This window comes from Clarias gariepinus, chromosome 8 (genome assembly GCF_024256425.1).
Source record: "Clarias gariepinus isolate MV-2021 ecotype Netherlands chromosome 8, CGAR_prim_01v2, whole genome shotgun sequence".
Taxonomy (NCBI): Eukaryota; Metazoa; Chordata; class Actinopteri; order Siluriformes; family Clariidae; genus Clarias; species Clarias gariepinus.
In genome coordinates, this window is record NC_071107.1 from 14900765 (window position 1) to 14913313 (window position 12549).

At 37.9% G+C, this 12549-nt stretch overlaps 1 protein-coding gene across 1 annotated transcript; it reads right to left on the reverse strand.

The window, feature by feature from the left end:
- Positions 1 to 261: 261 nt before the first annotated feature.
- On the reverse strand, positions 262 to 7294 carry pdlim1 (PDZ and LIM domain 1 (elfin)). Its single transcript, XM_053501359.1, has 7 exons — positions 7080 to 7294; positions 5801 to 5952; positions 5401 to 5485; positions 2057 to 2241; positions 1719 to 1864; positions 1450 to 1567; positions 262 to 1195 (listed from the first exon to the last, which is right to left on the reverse strand). The coding sequence occupies exons 1-7, from the start codon at positions 7170 to 7172 to the stop codon at positions 1009 to 1011; spliced, it is 966 nt and encodes a 321-aa protein (XP_053357334.1). The 5' UTR covers positions 7173 to 7294; the 3' UTR covers positions 262 to 1008.
- Between the last annotated feature and the right edge of the window lie 5255 nt (positions 7295 to 12549).

The following is a 12549-nucleotide window of genomic DNA, read 5'->3' on the forward strand; positions in this document are numbered from 1 at the left end:
ATTTGAAACTTACAATTAGCAGTACAAAGTCAACCTGGACTGGATAATAATTATTTTTGGAGCAGCTTGGTCAGACACATGAATTTTTGTCTTTTCAGTCTTTCCAGAGTCTTTCCAGAACACACTAACTTTGTGATAGTTACTTATGCCCTAATGTGATGCACATATACAGCAACATCAGTCAAACAGACTGTGTCAGAGTAGCATGATTGCTATTAAAGTTTGCAGTGTGTGCGCCAGAAAACATTCCCCACACCAGCCTGAACTGTTAAGACAGTTTGTTTTATTTTATGCATTGTGCTGCAAGTTTAAATGACTTATGTGGAAGGTAAACTGAGTGACATTAAAGGAATGTATATGATTCAGTCATATTTATTACAACGGTTGCAGTAAAACTATTGGAAGCAATAGGACATAATATATGATTTGAAATAAAAAGACCTGAAGAAACCAAACTAGAGATTATGAAATGATCTGGTATTATTGTTTATAGATGGAAGCTTCAGAAAAGGTTAAGGCATTGAGATTTTTCACTTTTCCAGAGAGATGAAATCATTGGTATGTAAATCTTTGATGATCTGTTACAGTAAAAGTGCCAGAAACGTCAGAGATTACCACTGTAATGCAGTCACACTTTCCTTTATATGTAAGTGCAAATTTTTATTCAACGTGGAACCTTCTTGTTTTTTAATATTAGCATTTTTGCAAGAATTTGAATAGAAGCATAGCACCATATGTGCTTATAGTATGTGCTTATGTTCCATTTCCCCACATATGGAATGTCTACAAAACTGGAATGTTAGATTAGGATCACTTCATGAGGATAGTTTCATTGATATGCTGAGCAAGCAATTAGTCTAATGGACTATCTTACTTGAACCGTTTACTTTTCCAAAACACTGACAGGACGCAGCCAAAAAAAAAACATCCCCATGAAGTGTTTACAACGGTACAAAAATTCCTCAAAACAGGGAAATGTGCAGTTTTTAGGCATCACCAGAGAATCATCTATTTTGGAAAGACAGTGACTACATCATAACCCTCAGGAGGCGTCACTCGTTCACGTGCATGCTTCTCACAGTAAATCTTGTCCTCGACGAAAAAGTGTCCTTTCTGTTTCAGATTTGTACCGCAGTCAGTGCAGACATAGCACTCAGGGTGCCGGAACTTGTCGCGCAGCTTGACAAACATGCCCCTGTATTCCATCAAAAAGGTTAGAAACAGAAAAAATATAAACAAATAGTATCATTCACCCCACATGGCACCACTACATGCTATTTAGACATCAAACAAAATACTCCATTGAAAGGAGGACTGTATACCTTGACAATAAACCCATATTGAAAACTAATTGATTGAAGTTCCACAACCTCCCATTAGAGGGCATTATTAAAAAAAAAAAAAAAAATTCTCCATTAATAATCCCTAGATTATAAAAGATATACTTACACAATCCCAGAGCCACATTTGTCACAGACGGAGAGTTTCTCAGTACTGCCCACAGAAGTTGCAATTTTGGTAGTGGGTGCTTTCACACTTCTAAACCCTGAAGGTTTGTCAACATCACCTGTGCAAAGATTCAGAAAAGAAACGGTACAGCCACAAAAGCTTGCTTCCCCAAAATAGTTTTATGTGGCATACAAAGCATGTGAACACGAAATCATATGAATCACTTGATGTGTGTAAAGTGGTTCTACAAGGTAGGAAAGGTACCATACCAGTCTCGAGGATCTCCTGGAGGACTTTAAATGATGCAGACTGACGTGGAGGCTCACATGATTCCTGGTTCTCAGTCAGCATTTTATAGACCTCAGAGTCAGCAGCAATTGATGGTATTGGCTGGATGGGTTTAGAGATATCTGGACTGAAATGGAGAAAAAAAAATGTCAAATAGCAATTTAAAAACTCATAAGTCAAACATTTATACAAAAATTGTTCCAATTTCAAATGACAAACAGATTACATCATAAACATTTTTTTACACAATAAAAGCATATTTTAATAGAAATGTGGTCAAAAACACAATCACTAAGACTTAAATCGGGGAAATTCGTACTTTTTGCTCGGTTCACTGGCTGTCACAGTGGTCTTGGCACCACTAACAGTGCTGTTAAAGTCCTTGATGTTATCGGAAGAGTACAGACCCGCTGGATTATTATAATGGCTTGTTACCACCTTGGAACCAGGTGAACTGAATGGGAGAGCACTCCTGTTGTGAGCAGAACCTATCTGTTTCACTTCCTATAAACAAGGAGGGAAGAGGTCAGAGTGTCACAAGAGAAAGTATAACCAACATAAATTAAATGCGTTTAGAAACCAGATACCAATGAGATAAAAAGAGAGAGAGAGAGAGAGAGAGAGAGAGAGAGAGAGAGAGAAAGAGAGAGGAAAAAAAGGTTCAGTACAGCTACTTATCAATAAAAAAACAAAAAAAAACAATAAAACAAAATAACACCAACATAATAAAGATATGAACTTACAAATAAAGGTAAAAAGTGCATTATCTCATGCTTTCTGGTAGAAAAAGGAAAAGTGCAAATTACATTTGTCTGCACACACAACTACAAGATGGTAAAATGTCTATGCATTCTGCAATGTCAATAACCCATAACATAGAAATAAGAAAATATTTTTTCTTTTGATACTCAAAAAGTATCTAAAACACCAAAATAGAGAAATGCAAATATATTCTCGGATAAGTCTTTCATTTTTACTACATTAACACACACTATATATCCATTTTGGTTGTGTTTATTAATGGTACATCTGGGAAACAAACACTAAATGTCTCGAACAGCTCTGAATTTAATATGTCTTGATTCCAGCCTTTCATTTGAAGCTCATGTAGATAATATTACCAGGATAGCATTCTTTCACCTCAGAAATATTGCCAAGATAAGAAATATATTGTCGCTAAATGATGCAGAAAAACTAGTTCATGCTTTTATCACCTCTAGGTTGGACTATTGTAATGCCTTACTGTCTGGTTGTTCAGCAACAAGCTTCAGCTAGTCCAGAATGCAGCAGCGAGAGTCCTCACTAGAACCAGAAGATATGAGCACATCACCCCTATCTTATCTTCACTGCATTGGCTCCCTGTGAAATTTCACATTGATTTTAAAATACTACTCTTGACATATAAAGCATTAAATGGTCTCGCGCCGCAGTACCTGAGCGAACTGCTAGTGTCTTACGAACCGCCACGCCTACTTCGATCAAAGGATGCAGGCTGCTTGTCTATTATAACGCGTATTATAAAAAATACAGCTGGGGGCAGAAATTTTCTTACAAAGCCCCAAAATTATGAAATAGTCTTCCAAATAGTATTCGGGACTCAGACACAGTCTCAGTGTTTGAGTCCAGGCTAAAAACCTATTTATTTAGCCAAGCATTTTTATAAATAGATTTGCCTTAGGTAAAGGCGCAAATCTGGGGGACTCACGGACGTAGAGTATTATGGTGAACTGGTATGTTTAGATGCTGTCCTCCTCAATCTCATTGATCACTCAGGTTTGTTGACGGTGAGGTGATTGTTTGCTTTACATCTCTGGAAGCCCTCATGTCTGTGTTTCCTTCTGGCTCTCCCTTTTAGTTATGCTGTCATAGTTAGTCCTGCCGAGGTCTCTGCTTGCACTCTACAGTTAATATACATTCACATTATACATTGTGTGACTGTGACCATATCTAACTGCAATCTCTCCTCTTCTTCTCTTTCTCCCCCTCTTTCTCTTTCCTTTCTCCCCCTGTCTCCCCCTTTCACTCTTTCTCTCTCTCTGTCGAGCTTCACACGTCGTTCCTGAGCTGCCAGTGATCCAGACTCCCTCTGCCCTCCGGACCTGTCTGACCCATCCTGGTGCCCCGCTTCTGGTTGGAGATCTCGTCACATGGATGCCCCGTGTGTCTCTTTGGGATGCGTCTGGTGTCTGGGGATGATTCTCTCTACCTAGACGATGGTTCTGGCCTCAACTGGCGTTGGCAGCTGTTTCTCTGGGGACTTGACAGTTCGATAGTTCAGGACTGGAACTTCCTACAAGTCTACCTGAGTCTTCAATAACTATATTAACATCAACTATTATAGCTAAACTGCCTGCCACCTAACACACTGTATAAATGCAGATCATTTTCCTGCTCTCTGTTTCACCCAAATGAGGATGGGTTCCCTGTTGAGTCTGGTTCCTCTCAAGGTTTCTTCCTATTACCATCTCAGGGAGTTTTTCCTTGCCATTGTCGCCCTCAGCTTGCTCACCAGGGACAAACTGACCATTTTGATTCATACACATACACATTCACATTTCATACAAACTTAAATAATTATTTTGATTGTGTAAAGCTGCTTTGCGACAATGACAATTGCTAATAGCGCTATACAAATAAAATTGAATTGATTTCAATTTTCCTACCCTCAACTTCTACAAAAGAAAAAAGAAAAAAAAAAAAAACAGAAAAAGAAAAAAAAACAGAATACAGTAGTGGCCAAAAATATTAAGACAAAGATATATTGAGATGTTTTTTAGTTCTCCCTGTGCACAAAACAGGTGATGTCACTAATTAGTTAAAGTTTATCTGGCTGTTTAGTTGTGCTATTTGCAAGCTTGTGCAATGTGCAATGTGACAATGGTGTTAAGCTTCTGGGGCCATGGCCATGGATCCCCAGGCCTAGACCCACTGAAGGCAGTAGTAGTTAAGAACCGCCTCCTGTCCATGACCTTCAGGAAGCAATCGAGCAAGAATCTGCAGAGGTCTTTTTGACTCTAAATATTGATTGTTTTGCAGCTATTACATTGCATAAAAGAACCAACTCTACTTATTGCCTTGAAAAAAATGAGAATGATATTAAAAGTTTGATCTTTACTTTTGTCTCAATACTTTTAGCCATCTGCACACATGAAATAATGTCTACGATTGATTTAATACATTTAAAGAATGTCAAATACCACCGTAAAAAAGAGCAGAAGCATTCAGGAAAGCCTAACGCATCTTTCATGTACAACTGATGTCCAATACTGTATAAACCGGCATTCAACATGACATATGTTTTAACTTTTAAAACATTCCCAGTACAACACTAACTCTCCCACAAGCGCATACTTCCGGCATTTGCTCACTCTTTGACCTTTAATTTGAGGTTTGCCTGCAGGAACTAGCGGAAACTCTGCCTTACGTCTTGGTCTGGCTCATAAACCGTTGTCTCCATGGATATGGTTTGTTAGGAAGTAAATAATGACTTCATTTTGCACCCTGCCTTTGTTTGTTTAGTTTTTTTCTTTCTATATAAAAAGGCTTTGCTCTTTATGATTCTCTCATTTCCTACACTGGGCAATGTAAAAGACCAGGCCTGGTCAAAGTGATTATTAATGCTGTGGAATGTTAGAGTAAGTACTGCAAGCCATAGTGACGTACCTGTGATTCTGATGCCAGGTTCATCTTGTATGGATGTGACTTCCCATCTTCAGAAACGAGCGGAGACCACATTTTTGATTCTGATCTAAAGAAAGGAAAAAGGACTGAGTCAATGGGAAGAAATTGATACATTTTCTACGACAATACAGTAAACACGTGATGGTACAATACAGTGCAGGTATCATAAAGATGCAAACTGACTCTGCTGAGCAAACATTCAGATGCAAACATGTAAAATGTAGTATGTACTAAAAAACTGTGGCGTGTGTCACGGTAAGAAAACCTTTTTAAATAATTTATAAAAAGTGATTGAAGAATACAAATAAGCAAACAAAAACACATTATGTAGCCTGGCTTTACAAGCTCTCTGTGACTATTAAAGGTTAAATATCATGTGTACCTGTCTATAGAGAGAATCATTTCTTCGACACAACCCTTGATCTTATTCTGGGCTTCCAAGTGAGTCATTCCTTCCGTCGGCTCCCCATCAATGGCGATAATCATGTCACCGATGCAGAGGTTAGACTGGGCCGCTTTACTTCCTGGGGTTACCTGGTGAATAAAGTTGACTCATCTGACACAAAGTATAGGTATCGGGAAAGGCAAATATAACACCGAAATGTTGGATCTGTATCAAACTTTATATCTGAATTTATTCCCTGGAAGATTTGAAGTTGCACCCCACCATGAAGTCTGACACACAAGGGTTGTTAGTTCTTCGTCTGCTTCCATCTAGGGGTCGGCACAGTGGAATATCTGATCCGCACACAACTAGTCAGAGGTTATTCCAAAGATTGCCCTTCCTGACCCAACCCTCCTATTTTATCTCGTCTTGGGACCGTACCTGTATGAATTCTGTCCCCCCAGAGACAGTATTCCTTGGGTGCATAATGGGTGGCACTTGGATTTATGACACAGATGTTGCATGAAATACATAAGAGAAACTTATCTACTGATATACAGAACTTGGTTAATGGTGTAGAACTAAAAAACAGGATCCATTGTTTCATAGTTTGATAACCGAGATCTATGGGTAAATTCTTAACAAACACAAACACACCAGCAATGCCATCAGCATCCAGCTCAGGTGCTTTTAGAGCTGAAGTCAAATAGAGACACGAGCTGGATGAGGATCCCGTTGTTTAGACAGCATTGTCACTGCAGTCATGCAACACATAAAGAAAAAATTATCAGCGTAAAGCTGCAAGCTATAAAGTTTCCTTGTTATCCTTTCACTTGTCACAGAAGGATTTCCTTCTTTAAAAAGATAAAGGAAGTCAGGCTTTCCTTATCAGTGGTGTCCAAAAGAAAGTCATACTAAGGCTGTGGTGCTCTTTTTTCTTAATAGGCCACCTTTGGAAATGAAAAAAAAAGAGAGGTATGTGTATTATATCAGTAACCCTGCTCTGCTGTAGGCTACAATACAATGACAATAGTTATACATCTTGGATTAACACAGCATGCCTGTAACGCCTAGTTATTATTAAACCACAGACATTTGACTCTTAGTTAAGCTTAAACCCTAAAATGTAGATAACAAATAAGTTGACTAGATAAGCTATATTGCATGACGTCATTAGCCATTTTCACATTCGAAAAGAAGTGAAGGAAACCTTTGAGCAGCAGTAACGGCAGTGAGATAAAGCGCATGCTTCTGTGAGACACTGCACTTAACTTACCCGTGAGATAGTCAGGGGCTGCTCGAAATCCTTCCCACCAACCAGTCTAAATCCCCAAGGTCCTGGACCCTGCATTACAATCCGCAGCGGCATTTCTTTATTCAATTAAAGTATTTATCAACAAATTAAGCAGGGCTAACCCTCTGGACCGAGTTCGGCGTACGAAAAAACGTGTAACTTTCGGTCTAACAGTCTCTCAGGGCGGTAACTTTGTAAAAGTCGGGGATGGAGGCGGGACTTCTACAAACAACAATCCAATGGACTTGAAGGCTGAATTTCAAACCGCCTCCTACTGGACACCTAGTGAGCTCGATTGGCTGGAGGAGTCCTCGCGTCATAACTTAAATCTAGTGCACTAATATAGGGAGTGCGCTGCAGTTTGGGATTCAGCCCAAAGGTCTCGTCGTTGATAAGAGCTAGTTTCCTATGTTTGTTTAGGGGAGGGACGTTACGTAATCCCATTGAAGCTTACCATTTATGGTTCGAGCCCAAATCCCAGGATGTAGGAATGTGCCACTCCCGACATCGAATTCCTGGCAGCGATAGGCAAGGGCAGATAGAAACATGTTAGACTGTGGGTCATATCCTGGACCTGACACAAGTTTAGACTAAAGAAAGTGAAATGGGAGATATACGTGATCTGTCTGGTCTGCCTACATCCTTGTGCTGAATGTGAAAATGATATTCAGGAATGCAAGAGTGTCAGACTCTGGTCCCAGGATGGGCTCAGTCCACAGAAATGTGTATATTTTTCCTGTCAGCACCAAATTCAGTCCATGAAGTCTTCCATGATTAGTTCAGGCAGGTGTGTTAAGTGAAGTAGAACATTAAACAGCATTGCTTTGGCCTACCAAGACTGGATTCTGACATCACTGAGGAAACAAGGCTGAACACAGCACTTTTTAACTCTACCGTTGTCCTGTACAGTGTTATATTTCCCAGCCTCACCTGATCACATATGACAGATCAGGTCAAGTCAAGTCACGTTAAGTCAAGTAGGCTTTTATTGTCGTTTTAACCATACACTGTTCAATACACATTGAAATGAAACAATGTTCCACCAGGACCAAGGTGCTACTGTATATACAGCAAATATTAACAAAACTCAGTAATTAACTTAGAACTATACAAAAAGGCTTATAAAGACGCAAATGTGCAAACAGCAACAAACACGACACAACACAATACACCATGACCAGTACACAGAGCTGAATTGAGAAAGTGCAAATAAATTTTCCATGCAGTAAACATTTCTAAAAACAGTTGCTAAATGGTGTTTATCTGAATCAGTGTGTGCATTAATCAGTCAAGTTCCAATGAATTGAGAGGTTGAATGGCTTGTGTGAAGAAACTGTTACACAGTCTGCATGTGAGAGCCCGAATACTTCCGTACCTTTTGGCAGATCATTGAGATATGCACACATTTTCATGTACACAAAGTCACATTTTTTTTCATGGAGGCACCAGGGAAGTGTGCACACACATTTGGATTGATGTTTTAGAACACAACTGGAGCTTTGAAAATAGTGAAATAACACATTAAGTAACAACAACAGCAATGTTATTTTAAGACACAGAAGTCAGCTGTTCTGGATTAGTTCTTGCAACAACAGTATTGTCTAGTGCATTTGCAAAACCCATCAAGCACCATGATGAAACTGGCTCTCATGAAGACCATCCCAGGAAAGCAAGACCAAATTTTACCTCTGCTGAAGAGCAGAAGTTCATTAAGAGTTTAAAATCACCAATTAACAAACAGCACCTCAGATTAGAGCCGTTATGAGATCTTTACAGAGCATAAGCAGCAGAAACTTCTTAATATCACCTGTTCAAATGGGATTATTGCACTTTTTGTTTTTTGACTTTTGACTGGGCAAGTATGTTTAAAACTTTTACATTTCATCAGCTTCAATAAAATATCTGTTCTGTTGAAAATGCAATGCTCTCTCTCACATACCCGAGGCTCTGTAAACAAGAGTTAAACATATAATCTGGACAACCACCAACTAACCAATCAGGACAAGGAGCTGTTGCGGCTTGCATGTCAAGTCATAAAGCTTCCTCAATTGCACCAGCATTTAGGCCTTGTAGCAGAAATACTTGCCTGCACAAATGCATACAGTGCACTATTAACATGATGTATGTTACAAAGGAGCTCTAGAAAATGCTAGACCACACAGCTACAGGGTCTTGTGTTTGATCCTAATCTTGGGTTACTTTCTGTGTGCAGTTTCAAATGTTCTCCCCATGTCTTTATATAAGTTCCATTTGGGTTCTTTAGTTATCCCCCAACTGTCTAAAAAACGTAGGTAGGTGGGACTGGCTATGATAGATAGCTATCTACTATGATAGAAGTGTGAATGAATTTTGTGTGTGCATGGTGCTACGTGAAGAACTGGTATCCTGTACCAGTAAGTCAACTCTGTACTACTAAGTCAACCAACTCTCCTTCACCATATAATACAAATATAGCTACAAATCGGTGAGGGTGAAGTTTACCACATCCTTTCTCAAGACATATGAAGCCAACTACTACAATGTTCCACATCCATTATCAAGAGGCAACATAAAACATTTAGGAGAAGTCAATATCTGCCTTCTTCCACATACATGAGCTCAAAAGTGTCACTGTTATTAAAAGAGAAGCAAGAATATGTCATCTCTTCTACCCTGAGAACTTGACTCATTTTGTTTAATTGGTTCTTACTCATAGCCAATCCTATGATGTTGTCAAACTCACAAACTCTTTTAAAGCTTTTAGAGCAGGGGTAGCTTAGTGGTTAAAGCATAAGCCTATGGTTCGAAAGGTCCCAGGTTCAAATCCCACAACCAAATTGTCCCTGTTGGGCCCTTGAGCAAGGCCCTTAACCCTCAACTGCTCAGATGTATAGTGAGATAAGAATGTAAATTGCTCTGGATAAGGGCATCTGCCTTAACAGTCCTTTATAAGCTGCATCAACTATGTTGGAGTATGGAAAATTTGAAACATTTTAAAGCAGTAGATTTTCAAAATCCACCTTAAAGCAGTAGATTTCCAAAATTGGAATATTTGAGAACATCTAAATAAGAATAAACAGTTAAGATGACGTGTGAATACCTGTTGCCTTAGAAAATATATTTCTTTTGCATCCTCTCTTTCATCACCTTTTCACATTCTTTCACAAATACAAGAAAACAGTCCTACAAAAACTTTAATAAAAACAGGAAAAGAGAAAATAGGGGGAGATAGGTGAAAAAGTTTCGGTCCTTTTTCTAAGCATGGCATTAACCTTAAATTGTCCATATGAGGTTTGTTAGATTTTTAGTACACATGTACACATGTACCATGAGTTAATTTTTTCAATAATTCCGTTGAAGCCTGGTTAAAAAGCAATGTCTGACTTTCATTGGTTAACATTCATAGAATTTTTATTTATTATTACTTTTGTCAAATTAAAGTTATTTCTGTGACCATTGTGAGTTTTTCTTTCATTGACCGAAGGGTACCAACAATTTTGTCCACGTGTGTATCTTTTTTGCACATCTTATGACGAACATTACAATCAACCAAAACATAGTAATCCTTCAGCTAGCTATTGCCAAAATATCTAAAAAGGATTTTGTTTAAAAATTGGTTTGAATAGTATTTATTTTCCAAAAAGGAGGGAAAGGATACAAATATACATTGTGAATGTGATATCCTTTTTAAACCAACAGAGGGCAGGTTCATCCTGTTCACAGTCATTGGCAGCTCTCATAATAGTTTCATTTCCTACTCTCCTTTCCATTACAGTATAAAGAATAACAGAAAAAGCACATCAGCACAGCAGTAGTGTCTTTATAATAATTATTTAAGGATTTTACATTAGTGTAATTTAACAGTCCTGGTTCAGTTCTTTATTTGAATTAAATCCAAATACTGGTACTAGTTTAAGCAATAGATGAGTGTTGAATTCATGGCGATCATTTGTATGTTGTTTAAGAAACACAGTAGCAACATTTTATTTGAAATATATGGGAGATCTTTGAAGTATGCTGTCTTCGACTGTTTTGTTTAGTTAGGCAGGTGTACCTGTCATTGTGTTTCCGCTGTGAAAATGTGCACAGATGAAAAGCAGAAGTAAGCCATGTGACTCATGTGAAGAGTGGGAGGTTGTTCAACACTAGCCTGTGCTCTGTTTGGATTTTGATCAGGCAAAACTGTCCTTTATGTCACTGGCAGCCTTCAGAAAGTATGTGGGTGTCTAGTCCCCCGACCTCAGTTACGATCTGGGATCCTATATGATGTATCATTCTGATGTCAAAGTGTGAGGGAGATGCTTGTGGTTTAGGGCTCTCGGTGACATTTTGAGTTGTGTTTACACCCGCTTACTCCCACCTTACCTCCCCAATGAGCTGTCTTTGACGCAAATGTGCTTGACCACGGTGTTAGCAGGTGTAGAGGGCACATGTTCTCAGATGCTATCTAATACTAACTGAAGTTAAGAGCAGGTCCTGCCAATGGGTTCTCACTACCTCTGTATACTACCTTTACATACGCTTCTACATACCCCCTACCCCTAAAGTAAATAACTAACAAATATAATCAATTTGGAGTACAATTAAATATGTTTGGCCATATTCACGGTATTAGGTTACAAGACTTATGTTAATTTATATTTTTGAAAAAAGATCACCATAACAATGTAAAATCCCAGGTCCAAACTTATATTCGATAGTATTGCAGATATAAGCAGTACAGTTATTACTTTCACTATAGTTAGCAATAAAATAATTTGTAGTAGTTACTAAAAAAAGAATAAATAATAAAAATAATATTGACTTAATAAGTTGTGACTTACAATTAAAAAAATCATAAATTCCATCTCACACACGTATAATTTAATTATAAAGCTTTCTGCAGATGAAACTTGTATGTTCAGAGAGTATTAAATTACTTTTTGGAAAAAGGTAAATAATAATGCTAATATCAATCTAATATCTCATCAGTTATTTCCAGCACATAGCACTCATTTACTCCTAACTAGTGAAATATTGTTATTAGTTTAAACATAAACAAAGTGTCATGACTATACAGTGAAGTAAGTTTTGTCTTTTATAAACTACAGTCATAACATTTAAAATAAAACAATGATAATCATTTGCAAATTTGTTGGTTTTAACATTTAACAAATATAAACAAAATAAAGGCTTTACTGATGCCAAATGTTAAATTTAACTGTACTAAATGCTATGTTATAGTTTGCTTAAAATTTACATTAAAGTAAAATTAAAAGTTAAATAAAAGTTACATTAAAGTCTGTAAAGTTCTGATTAAATACTACATTGTCTGTTGGGTTCTAAACTAAAATTTTGATTCTGCACCAAAGTAGGGCGAAAAAAGGAACTGCTCATGATTCAGACCAACCCACTTCATCTCTGAAACATGACAGTACGAGCATGCATGTGTTTGCCATTGAACCTCGCTCGCTTTTCTCCACTGGTGATGGAG